The following is a 17,899-nucleotide window of genomic DNA, read 5'->3' on the forward strand; positions in this document are numbered from 1 at the left end:
AATTTATATTTATTCAGACTATTTTGTCGTAAGTCTATGGGTCTGTAGAGGACTTTTGAGTGTGTGCTTAGTAAACTGTGTAATTACTAAAGACTCAAAAAATATTCAAACAAAAATTACTTTTAAAGAGGACTGGGGTTAAGAGTACACATTGTACAAAAGTCAAAATAAGAAAACTGCATAAATGTCTGGGGAAACATAAATTTTTAAATTAATTTAGAAAGGAAGTCAATCTTGGGAGATTTACATATTATAATGAGATCGAAAAAGAAAAACAAAGAATCCCAAGTATTGACAAGTGCCAAGGTTTTGACAAGTTCCGAGTAAAATCGCCTTTTTATGTCCACGAGTTGAGTTTTGTGTGTCTTTTTATTAACTTAATAAAACTTGAATACCAATTTTCAAATTTTGGCTCCGTGGACCATCACTAACTAACTTCAAAATATCGAATTCAAAAAGAAGAACTGCAGTATATTGAGTATGTAATAATTATTGTCTAATGGAATATCAGCTTATTTGCAAATATCTGCTGTGTCACAAACATACTCTTGAATAAATATCAAGGAGAAGATTAATATTTCATAAACATATTTTGGTCAATTATGGGATTTATGTTCAAACTTCTGGGATGAGTTGAAACATGCAATAATTTTAACTTTAGTGTAAAAAATAATTTGATTAATGATATATGATATGGTTTTTCAAGTCATATTATTAAGCTTTAATTGTGAAAGGGATTTTTGTAGATAATATACTTGAAAGATATTTTTACACCTTTATTGTATCTGCCAACCTTTTTTCTAAAAAGAAACAGAAAAAAATGCCAAAATCAGTTTTAGTTTTTCAATTCTTCTTAACTTTGAAATTGTTGTTCAATAACTCCTTTTAATTGTGAACAGCTCAAACGGAGCTAATTCAAATTCAACGTTATAATAAGTAGAGAAGACGCAGAATCATTCACAAGGTACAATAAAATGTAAATTAATTACATGGAAACGGATAACATGTCTGAAGAATTATGGTGGTCTTGGATTACTTTGTGTAGGAACTTTTTTTTTGAAGATTATGCACCTTTTTCATATCTCAAAAGAATTTTCTGAGATGATTCAAGTTCGTGGCAAATGTTTCTCAAAGGATGATATATTGATGACGGTACATCGATGTGAGATATTAGAGCCAAGGTCCTGTTACATTTTTGAAACTTTGATTGAGAATCATCGAATGGACTTTGTTTAAGAAGTGTCAAAAAAAAATTAAAATTGAGTATGTCAGTGAGATTTTCAATGAAAAGCTTAATTCGACCTAGGGACAACGGGATAGTTTTTTTAAATTTCATAAAGGTATTGGGAAATTCATAGATTTGGGGATTACAGAATTTAAATAGACCAGAAATAATGTCAAAAAACAACAAACAGGAATCTAGGGATGAAAAGTACTATTTATACTTAGGGAATATTACATGCCATAAATTGTTAAGACTTTTCCATACATTGTTTCAATTACATAGCATGTCAAATACATTACATTTGGAAACACTTATGGAAAAACTCCAGGCGTGAGGAAAAGTTTTATTTGTAAAATGGAAAGAAAGATCCCGGATCATTTTTCTCAACATGTGAGGATACTGAATGGATAACAAGTTGAGTGTCAGACATATATTTGCGAGATACAAAGTAATATTACAGGGAAATTATTTTTGTTCATTTATATTGATCCCATCAAGAGGATCTTAATTTACTATAATAAAAAAGAAGCATGCTTTATAAACTTAAAAGAACGAGAAATCCCTTCAGAGGGGATGTTTTAAATTTGGTGATTAAGATTTGTGGTATATATTAAATTTTCAATTCTATAATTTTTGAAATTTTATTTTTTTATTGGTCTTTATTGTTCTCCATTTAAACAGTAGCATCATCGCAAAATTTTGAAAACACTCCGAGTATATTGATAATACTTTAAAAATATCCAAAAGTCCCAAATATGGGCTTAGCTAAAATTCCACGTGGTTTAGCTTTAAGAATTCATTTAAATGAATTTTCCAATAGTCGTCATATTCCCATCAAGTGTCAGAGATATGTTTGTGGGATATAAAGTTACATTAAAGGCAAGCTATTTTCGTTTATTTATAAAAATAGTAAGTATGCTTTATAAATGAAGGACTCTCTTAACAGGTGATATTTTATATTTTGTGTATAAGATTTCTAGTAAGTGTAATATGTCTTCTAATAACTAATAATCAAGTTATCTACTTATTGTTTATTACATAATGTTTTCTCATATCCTGTTCTATACAACACTGCCCAGTGTCCACATACATATTTTATACATTAGTACCAAAGTGCTCCTCTAGGGGTACCATATTATCTGCATTCTTAGAGCCAAATCAGGTAATGGTCTACCTCCCAAAAGACACTCTAATGGCTTATGATCCGCCTTGATTTAAAATCTATTCCCCCAAATAAATAATGCAAATTATTGAAAAACTCCAAACCTTCGCCAGTGCTTCCTTTTTTATAGGAGCATACCTATTCTCCACTTCAGTCAGAGTCGGTCTTGTATACGAAATGGGGATACATTTTCCCCCTATCTTTGGGCACATCACTCCACCTAAACCATGTACAGACGCCAGCTACTTTTTTCTTGATACCGATTCGGCCCATGGGATTGCTTTTCCTCTTAGTTCTATTTTATATTCCCCTGGAATACTAGGAAATTTCAAATTATCAATTGTTTTTTTTTTATAGATTTCAAACCCAGTTGTGGTCTCTTTACATTTCCAAAATTTACTCTACCCTTTATTTTCATTTATCCACATTCAAAGTTAATTCGCCTTCCATTTTTATTAGATTCCCATCTGGACCTCTTCTTGGTCTCACTTTTCCATTGTTTGTACTCTCAGAGTCTTTATATATTCTTTCGGAAAGACTGTAACATCAGCTCTAGTATCCGCCTTTACTTTGATTGGCCAACATGGTAATGTACTACACTCTTTCTCCTCTATTCTATCTAGAAAATACTGTGGAGAAGTATTTATATCTTGAATATCTAGTGTTTCCCTCTTCTACTCTTTTGTTTTTATCATATTTCCTCCAGCACATCCTTGCATAGGGTCCCACCCTTCCACACTTTCGAAACTTTGACGTTTATTTTTGAGCAGAGTAATCTGATTGTTTGTGCTGTTCCCTAGCTTCCCACCATCTACACAACACTACACTTTTTTCTCGAGGACTTTTAGCCTTTTCCATTTTTAGCCTATTCATCTCTTAAAATACGTTCCTCATTGACCTTAGAAGCTTTTTTGTTTTCTCATATAGCCCCTTCTCCCTTAAACATAGATCTAATGCCACCTCTTCTTTATGTCTTTTTGAGAATGCAGGATAGATTTGTCTCTCAAGTGTCTGTCCTGCTGAGATCCAAAATCGCAATTTGCAGACATTCGCCGAATCTGCTAATATAATTCCTCCGAAGTTTCTGCATCTCCTTTTCCTACATAACAGAACATATAGAATTCAAATATTACGTTCTTCTTAGGACTGAAATACTCCTCGAACTTTCCCCTGACTACCTTCTAATTGAATCTCAAGGCGTCTGATATTTCGAAATCTTCGTACACTTCCAACACCTCCTGACCTACTGTTGAAAGGAACATAGATGACTTAACAGAGTCTTGAATATCTCGAAAACAGTTAGGCCGCATTTTTCTCGCTACCAAAGGAGTTGGTATCATTGGGTTCATAGGCCTATTTGAAGTCAAGGTGTAAGTCACTGCTTATTCCTCCTTTATCTGGATAATTTAAACCACTTCCAACACCACGTAAAAAGTCTAGTACTGAAATTACTACTTATATCCACATATATATTTGATATTATGGGATGTTAAGGCATTACAACTTTTGTCGAAGAAATCATATCCTTGTTCTTGATAATACAAAGCATATTTTAAATAACCCCTTCACAAATTAATACCAAAAGATGTTTTGATACCGATTGGCTAAGGGCTCTCTTTGTACGAATTCTTTAAGAACCAAAGAACTCACTAGGTATTCTCACTTCTACCATACATACATATGTTAGAGGAAATGATTATAGTGTGAAGAATTAAATATACAATAAGAGCCTGAGTTTAAGGCATGTAACCCTTCACTAGATAGGTCCTTACTTCCACCAAATACTCGGCTAAAATAGCTAACCATATATCTCAGAAAATAATCATTAATATAACTCCCCATCTCTTCGGAGACATAATTATCACTAGTCAATAACGATACTAAGAAAATTTCCCGAAAGAAAATTAACAAGGGAGAAAACATAAAAGTTCATAGATAGCCTACAAATCATTCAATAGGGATTTATTATTTTTTTAAAGCCCAAATTTGTATGTTGCAATCTATATGTTTTGAGGAAAAACAAAAATAACTACTTTCACAAATTTTTTGAAAAGCAGAAAATTTTAAACTAAATAGGCGTTGGAACAGTTATATACAGCTAAGTTTTTTTGTTTTTTTTTAATTCTACCCATTTTTTTAAGAATCCAAAAAGTAATGGTGAAATTAGTTTTCTTTATGAATTTATAAATGAAAATAAAGATGATTTTTTTTTTAAAAGGTTAAAAATAAATATGAATTCTAGGCAAATCAAACGCTTTTTGAAGGAGTAAAAAAAAAAAAATGCAATTGAAGCTTCATATTTTAAATTATACGTTTTAATGATATAATTGAATGAAGGAATAAACTTTCAAGACACTAAATTGTTGCATAGACTAAACTTCGTTGATTTCAAGCCATTTCAAGAAATTCACAGGTTTAGTTATAAGTAACACCAGCAAAGAGAAAATACGCCATAGGTATTTTAGAGTCTTTTTTTCGTAAAAGGCAAAAACCAATTCTGTCGGAGTAATTTTTATGTCAAAGATACATCATGCTCTGGAAAGCAAAATCTCTAAAATGTGCATAAAGTAATGGAAATCATCGAGTGAGACTGTCATGAAAGCATTGTTTTGATTCCTAAGAAGCTAAACAATATTGAAAAAAAATATATAAATAATAGATTTATTTTGTATACTTCTATGATTAGCCTATCCATTCTTAGTACATTCAAGGGAGTAGGTATACTAAGTTATAGAAAAGGAAATTGTTATGACGACTAATGTATTGAACGTAGGAAAATATTTTCTCTTTTTACTATCCTTACCTTGAGTAATCCTTAATTACAATTGAAATTTGATGAAGAATGGATTTGTAAATAGAGATCCGTATATTTCCTCCAAATTTTACCCACTGGCGAAACTCGAGGGAAACTCGATGTTTTAAATAATATTTAGGTATTTTTTACAATGATATTCCGGCTGCGAGTCCAAAGGTATAAATATTAACAAGGCCTATCCTTATCTTATATATTAAAAAAGGAGTTAAAAAAGGAAACTCTGTCACCAGAATGTACTTACAATTGGGGACGAGGTCAAATTATACCATGGTGAGTTATTTATAGAGATGTAGTTGGACTGATTAAGTATAAATAAACAATGTAGTATTACATTTACTCCATCTAAAACCTTGGAATCTTTTGTGAAATCCATATACATAAATTACTTATTTCTCTCTTGGAACGACAAAGATGCGAATCTAGGCACATTGAGTTCTCTTAAGCACGTTCTCCATTCATATTTGCTTCATTCCATTATTGTTTAAAATCTTTATTTAATTTTTGATACTTATTTGGATCCTGACATTGCCTTTCTAATCAAACTTACCAACTTTTACTTTGTTTAATTTTAATAATGATTTTTTAAAGTGCCATTTGCAGGGTCTATTAATAAGAGCACTTTATGAATACAACTTGACAATAGTTTGTCAAAAAAATACAAATGTAATCTACACTCAGCATTGAAAAAATTCTTTTATTTTGCTTTCATGTTGACGTACAATTTTGTAGATACATATTATTAATTAAAAATGATATTTTCATGGTTGTTTTTTTCCCTTATATGATGGTTTCATGTTGATGAATAATACTGCCTCACTTCCAATTGTTATTTACGGGGAAAAAGACATTTAATACTGTATACTTTTATATATATTTTGATCAATTTACAACTTTCTTATGCATGTTTGTATATATTGAAGATTTTCGGAGTTGGTTCTCCTTGTCTTCCTCTCTCAGTCAGTCAAATATGGACAAAGAGTTTACCTGAATTTGTTCTAAAATATATCAAACAATGAATTATTTATGTCTTTCCGATATAATGTACAGTACTCCTAGCCTATATTTTATTTTTTACTTTTGCTTCAATAGTAAATAAATAAAAAGACAAAAGGGGTTTCATTTGCTCATATGAACATATTCACCATTTAATTTAATTTTTTTTTATACAAATATGATGACGCTATGCTGTTGAAGAAATTATCTAACAGCGAATAACTCATGAATATACTGTTTTTTCGAAAAAAGATTATATGCTGACCTAATTTCTCACCTAATTGACTTTTGAAAGAGTAGAAAGTATGAGCAATCTCCCTTGATAGTCTTTCGATCCTCTTCGAGTAAGCTGTTAACTTTTTCAGAACCGTTCTATGACTTCTGTAGGGTTCTTTTGTGTACCTGTTAACTAACAGCATTGATAAATGAGCACTCCAGAATTTTTTTTCCGTCCAAAGTTTCCCTATCCAGTAGGAATGAAGTGCCATAAAACGTTAAAATAAATGACGGAAAAACCGTCATATTTCAGAGGATTTTGAATTCTCTTCACTGATATATTTTTTCGTATAAAATTTTAAAAACGTCATCTCCATCATGAGAATCTGGGTGGCAATTTCTTCATTATAGGGAGTTACTCGTAACACATAAATCACTTTGGAAATTATACACGTATTTCAGGCGGGGACTTTGTCCCAGGTGTTAAAATTGAAAACTGAAAAAAACCACTAGCCCACTTATGTAATATTTCTGGCAATTTCTTCTACATTTTTTTCAACACAGTTGGTCCAAATCCAAGACGCTAATAGCCTCATGTATTCTGTCGGGTAAAAGTTGGGCATGCTTTTTCAATGATTCCATGATTTTGTTATTTTAGTTTTCTTGTGGTTTATTTTTAGTCCAGAAACTATAGAAAAACATCTTATCAGACGTAAACTTATCTAAATTACTTTATTGTTCCTAGTTAATCTCATAAAAAAAACAAAAAAACATATGCACAACAAAGACAATTTGGGTAGGAAGAAAAGGATGAAAAACCAATTATTTAACCATCCATGTGATTTTTCTGGATTAAAGGGTAGATGCACATAATAAAAATCAGAGCAGTTCCCTTGTCGGACACCTCTTCAATTATCAAATAAAGCTGATTCGTTTCCATACAGAACTATATTTTGCTATTTGGCTAGAAGAGCCTTAGCCATCCTGACGATAAAATCACTAATTTAAAAAAAAATGTTTCAATTATGAATTTGTGGTGATGTGTATCAAAAGCTTCAGAAAAACGAAAAGTCGTAAGAAAAACCTTGTCATATTTTTCTAAAAAGGTCTGTAACGTAAAAAGTAAACTATCCATTAATTTGTTTTTCATACAACCATATTGGGCCGGATGTTAATATCTGCTTCAAAACTTTGCTCAACTAGTCACCACGTAGAAAAAGATTTTTATAGGTAGTTTTTTGCATAGGCAAAGGTGTACATTAAAAAAAATATATTGGATACTTATTTTCTTTATAAATGAGAATAATGCGTTCAACATAGGCGAAATCTAAAAATTGGAGTAAAATGGGTGATAAAAAATTTGCATACTTATAATAAAAATCAAAGGTAAAACCAGATAGCCCGGTGATCTATTAACTTTAACATTTGTATTTATTGCATCCTGCGTTTCTTTTTTCGTAAGATGCTGCTCTAAAGAATCAATATCATTCTCATAAACTGAAAGTGATTTTTCAGGTGCACATCTCCATTCCTTACGACAGAACTTCTTAACATTTCTGCACGTTGCACAACTAGCGTTGTTAGTGCAATAAATGCATTTGTACATTTAGTAACATATTGTTAAATTCTTTGACAGATGATCATCAGATATTTCACCAGTCGGTGTAAAGAGTGATATATTATCTTTTTGTTCTTTCATTTATCTTCTTCAAGACATCGTAGCCCTAAATGAGATAAATAAACAATAGATTCTATTTTGGATAAAAAATGGGTTTCCTATATATCTTTTTTCCATCGTCATTCATTCTCTCTTTGTGATTTCTTCTAGTCTAGCAAAATCTTGTTGGGGTTTTCCAGCTTTTATAGTTCTTTTTCTTCTTAATAGGTTTTTGATTTTTAAGAGCATGCTTTGGGCTAGGTGAATATTTTCGTGTGGGGATCAATGGAGTTATATGTCTTCTGGATAATATAAATAATTTCTTCATTTGTCTCCGGGTCATTTAAGACTGAGGAGTTGAGTTTCCATTCTCGTTTCTCTTAGTTTTGGATGTATTTAAAAGCTAATGCCTCTATGATCTGATAACTGTAATGATATTGTAAGGAAAAATTGATTCCTTTCGAAAACCTTTAATCAAGAACAAATCTATACGCGAAAATATTTTCCCATAATGTTTGTCTTTTTTGTAGAAGGTATGAGTTAAATTATTCATAATGTTTACAACATCAAGGAAACCAAACGAAGGTATTTATAGCTTTATATACTCTAGTAGCACGAGGATGGTCATTTACAGAATTTAATTGAAAACTCTACATACTTTGAGCTTTATGTTGAAATCTCCACCATGATGATGGGTCTGCTTGAAATGATAGACATGAGCCTCTCTTCGAAAAAGACTGGACCATTGTTGTTGGGGCCGTATATACCAATTCTGTCAAAAAGAGCAGCAAAATATTCGACTGGAGCTTTTATTAAATTTCCGAATAATACCTTTGGAGTCAAGCTCGACTTGATAAGTAAGGAAACACCTCTCTTTGAAGTGAAATTAGATACGTTAAATGATGAGAAGGATACATAACATTCAGGAATAGAAAAATGCTTTTCAATGCAACATCTAGTATTATTTAGTATCACTATGTAAGTTAAAGATAGGTACTTCAAAAGTCTAGCTAGATTACACTTCCGATTCAAACTTTGTAGATAATTAACATTAAATTAAAAAGTTGACACTGTCATATTTATTATTTCTGTTTCTTGGAGGGAGGATTTCCATTTGGTGACAGGTGGAGGCTCTTGAAGGAAGAACATTTTCTTTCAGAAATTGATAATGATGGTGACCCTCGGGATATTTTTAGCTGAGGGGGTGCTTCTGGATTGATAGTACTATAGGCTGCTTGCTTATAATGTATGTTCTTTCTTACATTACCTGATTTTATATTACCATCTTCATTTAGAGTCTTATCGTTTCCTGTTTGGAATTTATTCTATTAGTAGAAGTCAGTTTTACTTTAAGATTTGGTCTTCGATAGAATATTTTTTTTCGAGAATAGGTGGGTCTTTTTTGGTGGGCTCTTCAAGAGCTTCGTTAGTATTAATGTCTTTACTTTATCATTATCATCATCGAATGTTTTAGATAGTTTTGGAGATAATCAAGGTGCATTGGAATCAGCCTTTATTTTCAAGTTATCCCTGATTTTTTTTTGTTGAGAAAATACTCATATTCGAAGATCTGCAATCTTTTCCGGTATAATTAAGACGACTGTGGCCAAAAACATCTTTGACATTGGTGATGCACACTGCGAAATCTATGATTAATGAGGCATCTTTCAACAAGGATAATTTGAGATATATGATACGGGTCGCCAGTTGCATCATACACATAGATTGAAGTTGTCCATACATTTTATAGTTTCTAAATAATTTTTCGGCTTCTAGGTCATCGTTCTGGAAAGAAATCATCCACGTGAATGAACATGAAGATACATATCTTTAATTTAACCCAATCTGTTTTTTAAAAGTATTAGTTGTAGATATTCTGAACTTTTTTTGCTATCTATTTCGAAATTGTCCATGTTTTTTATTCTCATATAAATTGACTTAACTTCTCCGGTTGGTCCATCTACTTCCGTTTTGTAAGTCCCTTTCTTCAGATGTAGCCTTGGACGAATGTTTAATGGAACTTTTCTATAAAATGATGCGTAAACATATTCATATCGGGCTTGAGCTCCCAGAATTTCCAAAAAATGCACTCAAACACGCATTTATGGCTTCATTGAGGAATATATACAGTTTTTATTAATAAAAAAATTGTATCCACACTTATACGATGTTTATGCAGCAAAAAAGATAAGTAAACCTTCATTCTAGCAATACACACAAAAAAAAAAATTGTTATCATTATTTGTCTGATGGCATATCAGCTTATTTGCAAATATCTGGTGTGTCACAAAAATACTCTTGAATAAATAGGAGGAAGAAGATTAATATTTCATTGACATATTTTGGTCAATTATGGGCTTTATATTCAAATTTCCGGGATGAGTTGAAACATCCAATAATCTTAACTTTAGTTTAAAACACTCATTTGATTGATGATATTTCTATTGGGCGCAATATGGCTTTTCAATTCATATTATTAATCATTAATTGCAAAATGGATTTTGTTAGATAATGTACTTCAAAAGCATTTGACAACTTTATTGTATCTTGCAACTTGTTTTCTAAAAAGAAAAATGCCTGAAATCAGTTTTTAGTATGTGAATTCTTCCTAACTATGAAACTATTAAGAGCCAAGACCCTATTACATTTTTAGAAACTTTATTTTTTGAGAATCATCGACTGGACTTAGTGTCATAAGTATTGATAAAAAATAAATTTGACTATGTCAGTGAGATTTTCAATGAAAAGTTTAATTCGAGCTACTTCAAGGAATTGAAGATAAAAAAAAAAAACAAGCATGCTTTATAAACTTAGAAGAACGAGAAATCCCTTCAGAGGTGATATTTTAAATTTGGTGTTTAAAATTTGTGGTATGTATTAAATTTTCAATTCTATAATTTTTGAAAAATTATTTTTTTATTGGCCTTGATTGGCACGCAGTAGCACCATTGCAAAAATCTTATGACGCTCCGAGTATAATAATAACACTTTAAAAAACATCCAAAAGTCCCAAAAGAGGGCTTAGCTGAAATTCCAAGTGGTTTAGCTTTAAGAATTCATTTAAATGAATTTTCCAATAGTCCTCACATTCCCATAACTTTCTAATCCAATAGAAGTTCAGAGTTTTCTATAGAAAAACGAAATCCACCACACCCAGGCCCCCAAGTTCAATGGGCTATGGACTCTTTGGTGGTTTATGTTTTTGTTTTTTTTGGTCAATAATTTCAAGTAGGAATCTTCTAGACATTATATTTCCCTAGCGATACTGTTGTTGAAAGGTGTATCACGGAAGAGGTGCGTTACTTTAGGAATGATATAAATATTCCATGCCCTGTTCCTATCCCATACTTTTAAATTGAAAATTTTTAAATAAGAAACCATTTTCCTAATTCCCTTACAAATCTCTTTCCCATTCATTTCGCAACTTCCTTCGCCTCTCCAAGATCCCAAGAATTGTAACTTGATTTCAATTTAAAATGAGGCCAAGCCTTTCCAGGTAACCCGTTATAAAGACTGATAATTTTGAGTTGCTCTTCATTTAACAACAGACCAGATAATTTAGAGAATGAAGATAGGACCCCAAACGTATTTTTGATTGAATTAATTGTCTTATACGGACTCCTGCAAAATATCATTGTTAAATCGTCTGCATAACATAGACATTTTAAATTTGAGTATGGAAACTGAAAGCCTTTTATTCCATCTCTAAGATCTATTTCTTGTATTAGCCCATCGAGCATATAATAAAAAGTATTGGGGACAGAGGATCTCCCTGACGAACGCCCCTGTTGTTCGAAAAATATTCGAATTCGTTTTTACATTTAATCATTGTACGAGTACGCGCTAAGGTAACTTCAATCATACCAATTATAAAATCACCAAATCCTTTTCGGTACAGTGTTTTAATTATGTACTAATGAGACAAAGTATCAAAGGCCTTGGCAAAATCCACTGCCATCAGACAAGAGTCTGTAGTATAAAAGGGATACTATCCATGATCTTGTTTTTTTACAAAACCATATTGTGATCCATGTAAAAGTTTAATATGTTTTAATATACTTAATACTTTGTGTATTCGATTAGAGACTACAAATGAAAAAAAAATTGTACTAGCAATTTTGCATAACAAGAGGTCTTAAATTTTTCTTAAATCTACTATCCTTTTTTTGTTCCTGAAGCAAGACGATGTGTCTTTGTGAAGCAAAGTCAGAGAAAAACCAACACTAAGAACCTTTTCATAAAACAAGAGTAAAATCGGTGAAAGATAGGAGATATATTTCTTTTAAAATTCAAAGGTAAAACTCGATGGAATAGGAGCTTTATTTAATTTTGCATTTTTATTAATAGTACGTATAATCTCTTCTATTGAAAGGTGACCCTCAACCACGTTGTAATCTTCATTTGATAGTGAAAGCTCTTTATCACACCTGCATCTGAGGTATTCACAGAAAGAAGCCTTTCTTAAATTGTATCTCATATATTTTGATGAATGTTTGCAGTCGATACAATTATACATATTGGAGTAAAAAAACAAACATCTCCTTGAAAACTAATTCAGGATAATTCGATTCTATACCATTTTTAAGTATGATTGATAAGTTATTATAAAGGTTATTTTTCTTTTAAAACTGAAATTATTACAATTTTGATTTCGATAAATCATTGATGCTCGTTATTTTCAATTTAACTCTATGAAAAAGGTCTGATTCTCAATAAAGTTGGCCCAGCATATATTTTTAACATTTTCAGGTTTTATTTTTTTCTATTTCATTCAGTTGTCTACTCTGCATGTCTTGCACCTATTTGTCGAATAAACACCTTTTATTTGGATACACATTTTTTTCAATTCAGTGAAAAAGTCACTACCATTCTTAACTCTTGATTTTGCATTTTCTATTTTATCAATTATTCTATCATTCACATCAATCTCCTCCAGTAGTAAAGAATTAAACTTCTAAATACCTCTAATTCTTGCTTTCCTTGAAATGGGGTTCATTTCAATAAATAAACCACGATGGTCAGATATGTCAGATATTTTAGTATTTATCACTTTGTACGACTTTAATGTGTCTGTTGGATAACTTTTATGGAGAAAAAGATATCTTCTCGAGGACACAGGTCTGGAAAATCTATCCACAGTAAACAAATATGACTATAATCTTTTACTAAGTCTGCACAGTTGTAAAACCAGTGGGTCTTGAAAATAGAAAAGAGGGACGCCGTAGTTCGAGGATGATGATTCCTTGTACGCTGAATTGAATCTCGACCATATTTAAGTTTTATATTAAAATCTCCACTCATTATGGTTGGTACAAGTCAAATAAAGGTTGAAAGTTTTTCGTTAAAAAAAAAAAAAGGATAGTCAGAATTTGGCACGTATACCCCAATTACATCAAACAGAGAGCTTCACACCCTACATCGGACCTTGATTAGATTACCATCAGAACAACGGTATTCAATTTTTGCTTGTAGTTTTTTTTAATCAATAGTGAAACTCCCTTTTTTGGATGTAAGAGGTACCTATCAAACGTGGGAAATAAAGATAGCATTCTTGAAAGAAAAAGGGATTCTCTAAACTGCACGTCGTGTCAGATAATATAATGATATTAGGAGTTTCTAAAAATTTTAAAAATCTAATCAAATCGTATTTTCTCCTCAAACTCTGGAAGGAATTGCAATTTAAAGATTTTCTAAATAATTTTTGGTGTTGCTCATTACCTTCTGTCGTCATTTGAGATTCTGAAGCAAGTCTTCTTGTATTGGAGGCTGATCTTGATCTACACAGAATAATATTCTTGAAAAATTAATAATATAACGTAAGAAAAAAGTCTTACATTGTATATTTAATTAAACTTGCTGAAGAATAATAAAGTTATATCTAGATCCCCCCCAATTTCAAAAAGAAATAAGTTGAAGTTTTCTTTATAAAAATGTACAAAGGCTTTTTACATCATATTTCTCAAATGGCACATCCTTGCATAGTGTTCCACCTTTCCACACTTTTATACTTTGCCTTGTATTCTTAATCTGGGCATTCTGATTGTTTGTGCTGTTCCCTAGCTCCACACCATCTACACTTCTCTCTGGGACTTTTTATCTTTTCCAGTTTCAGACTATCCGTCTCTTTGTAGATGTTCCTGATTGACCTTAGAAGCTTTTTTATTTCCTCATATTTGTCACATTTGCCATACGTATAGTTCTAATGTGAGCTTTGCCCTAAACAGCGCAGTCTTTTTTAAGTCTTTTTGAGAGTCCAATATAGAGACTACTAATTTGTCTCTTAAGTGTCGGTCCCACTGAGACACGAAATCATAATTTGCAGACATTCGCTGAATCTGCGAATATAAGTCCTTGGAAGTGTTTGCATCTCCTTTTCCTACATAATAGAACATATAGACTTCAAATATTACGCTCTTCTTTGGACTGAAATACTCCTCGAACTTTGCCCTGACCACCTCGTAATCTCGGTGTACCTTTTTGTATGTAAATACTTAATTGTTAAATAAAAGTCAAAGAATATATGTGCAAATTTTGAGGCTTATTGACTAGAAGACACCCCCACATTTAAGTCTTGCTTAAGTATCTAGACTACTATAATAATACAAATTATTACAAAACAGAATCCACCTTTCTGGAGAGGTTAACGCTATATAAAAACTAAGCACACTGTGGGTATATATGAGATGAGCTTACTCGAGGAATTTACAGCATTTTGAAAAAAATAGAAAGCCATTAAAAAAAAGTATCTCCAAAAAAATGATACCCGACTAGGCCATACAATTAAAAATTAAAGCCCGACCAGGCTTGAGTGTTATGGGACCAACTATCATGTTGTAAAAATTAAGCCAACACCAAGAGTCTGGTTAAGTTCAGGCTCACTTTTTTTCCCACACACACATTATGATACCCATTAAATAAACTGCACTATTAGCATTTACCTATATTGTCTATGCCATGGGTCGGCCTTCCTAGTAAATAAGGTTATTCAAACAAAAATGTATGTTCAGTTGTTTTTTAAAGGACGAAGGCTGTTGAAAATAAATTGGAGGTTACCTTGAATAAAAATAATGGCTCTAAAAACTTTTCTTGGCTACCGTAAAACACTGCCTGGTAGCTTGTTTGACGCTGTTTAAAAAAAAAAAAAATGGAATAAATAAAAAACCATTTTACAAAAATTGAGACCATCACTTTTCCCAGTTTGTCGGAGCCCTGTATATTTCAGGACCCAGGATTGTCTTTTTTTTCTTATAGTAAGTTGAGGCTCATTTTTATGTATTGAGAAACAAAAAAACGGTTTATACATTTATTATTATTTTGTAAGTTGGAATATTTATACTAGATAAATATTGAATGAATAAATAAATAATTCAAAAATGAACAATTAAACGGAAAAATACACGAATTAGAGGGAGAAAAATTAACGTATGAACAGCGAACCGAAAGTTTTTACGAAATGAACCAATGAACGGGAAAAGACTGAACAGGTACAAGCCTGGTAATAACTACTATCAAGTTACTACTTATCGTTTATTAAGGGACGTCTTCTCACATCTCACCAAAGTCCTCTAGCTTTTCAGAGAGCCACTTTTGTGTTTTCTTCGCGGTGATGGCTTTGGCACCCAGACATAGTACCCAGATGGTTAGTTGCCCTCCAGCCATGCCTTCATATTTGTCATGATCACCAAGACGTATTTCTCTGTACCCAGGAGGTACCCAGATGGGGGGCAACCTCTCCATGAAATCCGGCCTTCTCTTATTGTTCGTGGGAGGACCACTACAAAGTCATCCAATACTTTGGCTGGCTTTATTATGGGCCACAGTGCGGCTACAATCCTAAAGTGGACTCCCACAATCTTAGCAATGGTTGGTGATTGCAATTGGGTACGGGAAAGATCGATGATCCAAAGTTGATTGTCCTTTACCGTCTTTCCAATTGACAAAAATTAATTTTGTAAAAGTTGTTTCCCCTCCATTTGACTACCTAATTATAAAATGTGAGTTGATAATATCATTGAGTTGCTGTTCCACAGCTGTTCAAAATAAACTGATAGTTAGGGTTCACCCCACACATTGGATTTTTTTATTAATCTATGTACATTGTACAATATGGTTCTTATTATATGGAAAAATGTATTTTAAGTGTGTTTTACATCAGGAAAAGGATATCATTATTTAATAATACTGATATAATATAAGCGTATTAAAAGGAAATCTCATTAGAGTTTTTTTTAAAACATATCATTTTTCTAATAATGAAAAATTAGGAAAAAATATTTTTGTTCATTAAATTTTAAATAATTACTTACTGCGCCACGGAAGGTTCAGAGAGTTACGATTGAATAAATAAAGAGTATAATATTATACTTACGTTAAATTAACTACTTTGTATTACAATATTGTATTAATTGTGTTCCAGTTCTAATAAATATTACTTAAATATAATTATATCAAAATATGTGCTTCATGCTTTTGAAACGACGAACATTTTAGCACAATTAACTCTTGGATGAAGAATTTGGTCAGTTATTCCTAGTTCAAATTTTTTCACATGTCTTCTCATTCTATAAGTTTTTAAAACATTTGAAGAACTACTATTGGGATTGCTAAGGCTTAATTCCGTCAGGGTTCTTTGAAATTCATTTTCTTCTACTTCATTTCTGACGATAACAATGAGAAGTCCACCAGGTTTTAGAAAATGACTTGCAGTTCTGATTCCTATATTTAATTGATTTACTTCATCATTGATAAATATTCTGAGAGCCGTAATAATAGATTCTAGTAAGAAAGTCGTCATTTTGTCCTCCCATTTGGAGGCTTGTTTTATCGTTAGAAACAAAGATTTTCTTTCTTTTGAGAATTTTACCGAGTCTAATAGGATTTCATAGAGTTTCTCTGCAATAAATGTGTGATTAAACATAAATCGTGTATTAAGTATTGTGTCAGTTATCAAATGGGCGTATTCACTCAAATTTCCATAGTCGATGAGAAGACTCAATAACTCCGAGTGTGATGCGGTTTGAAGTACTTCAAGTCCTGTTTTTAAATAATGTAATCTCTGAGGATCCATTCTGAGATCCAACGGTCCCTTGGCGGAAAATCCTTTAGAATGATCATTCAATTGTAGATCAGATACTCCACAATCAATGAGAAATCCTTCGAGTGTATGTTCGTTGATACCCAATTTGATGAAATGTTTGGATAAATCCGAAAATCGAGAAACAGAAGCATGTAAAGAATCTATTTTATAGAGTTTCCCCAACTTCTTGCCTAACTCAATTGAGTTATCATCTATGTCGAATGCAAATACTCTTGCATGCTTTTGTTTGTCCAAAATAAGTCGGGTATGTCCTCCAGTTCCATGAGTAGCATCCACAAAAACTTGACCTCCCTTGGGTCTCAAAATGTCTAATACTTCTCTTGCAAATATAGGAGTATGGGATACATTATTCCCAATGGGGCATACTGCACCGGGAAATATAACTTTTGAAATTTTTCTGAGGTTCTTAAGTTTGGAGTTGAATGCCATTTTAATTAACAAATTATGTAAATAAAGGAGGTTTTGGAAGGCCTGTAATAGATAGACTGTTTACTTTAACTCACTGAAAGTGACTAAATTATGTTTAGGGATCATTGATCAATTTATTCCTTGTTTTATTATGCTACATATGATTTGAGCTACTATATTTCAACAAACAAGAGTCATATTTGTAGGACTGTAAATTTTATAATTGTAGTTGACAATAAATATGTCAATAACTAATAACTCGCTTCTTGACGTTACTTAATAGAATTTCCTCATTAAAATGGATAAGGTTGTGTTACCATCATTTT

General features: G+C 31.8%; 1 protein-coding gene and 1 long non-coding RNA gene across 2 annotated transcripts in view; one reads left to right on the forward strand and one right to left on the reverse strand.

Annotated features, from left to right (window-relative positions):
- LOC139905298 (uncharacterized) overlaps positions 1 to 17,899 on the forward strand; it is a 295,920-nt gene that overhangs the window by 273,643 nt on the left and 4,378 nt on the right. The window lies entirely within an intron of this gene.
- Positions 11,874 to 17,594, reverse strand: LOC121119078 (12S rRNA N(4)-cytidine methyltransferase METTL15). Its single transcript, XM_040713697.2, has one exon. The coding sequence runs from the start codon at positions 17,592 to 17,594 to the stop codon at positions 16,530 to 16,532; it is 1,065 nt and encodes a 354-aa protein (XP_040569631.1). The 3' UTR covers positions 11,874 to 16,529.

Source organism: Lepeophtheirus salmonis, chromosome 5 (genome assembly GCF_016086655.4).
Source record: "Lepeophtheirus salmonis chromosome 5, UVic_Lsal_1.4, whole genome shotgun sequence".
Taxonomy (NCBI): Eukaryota; Metazoa; Arthropoda; class Copepoda; order Siphonostomatoida; family Caligidae; genus Lepeophtheirus; species Lepeophtheirus salmonis.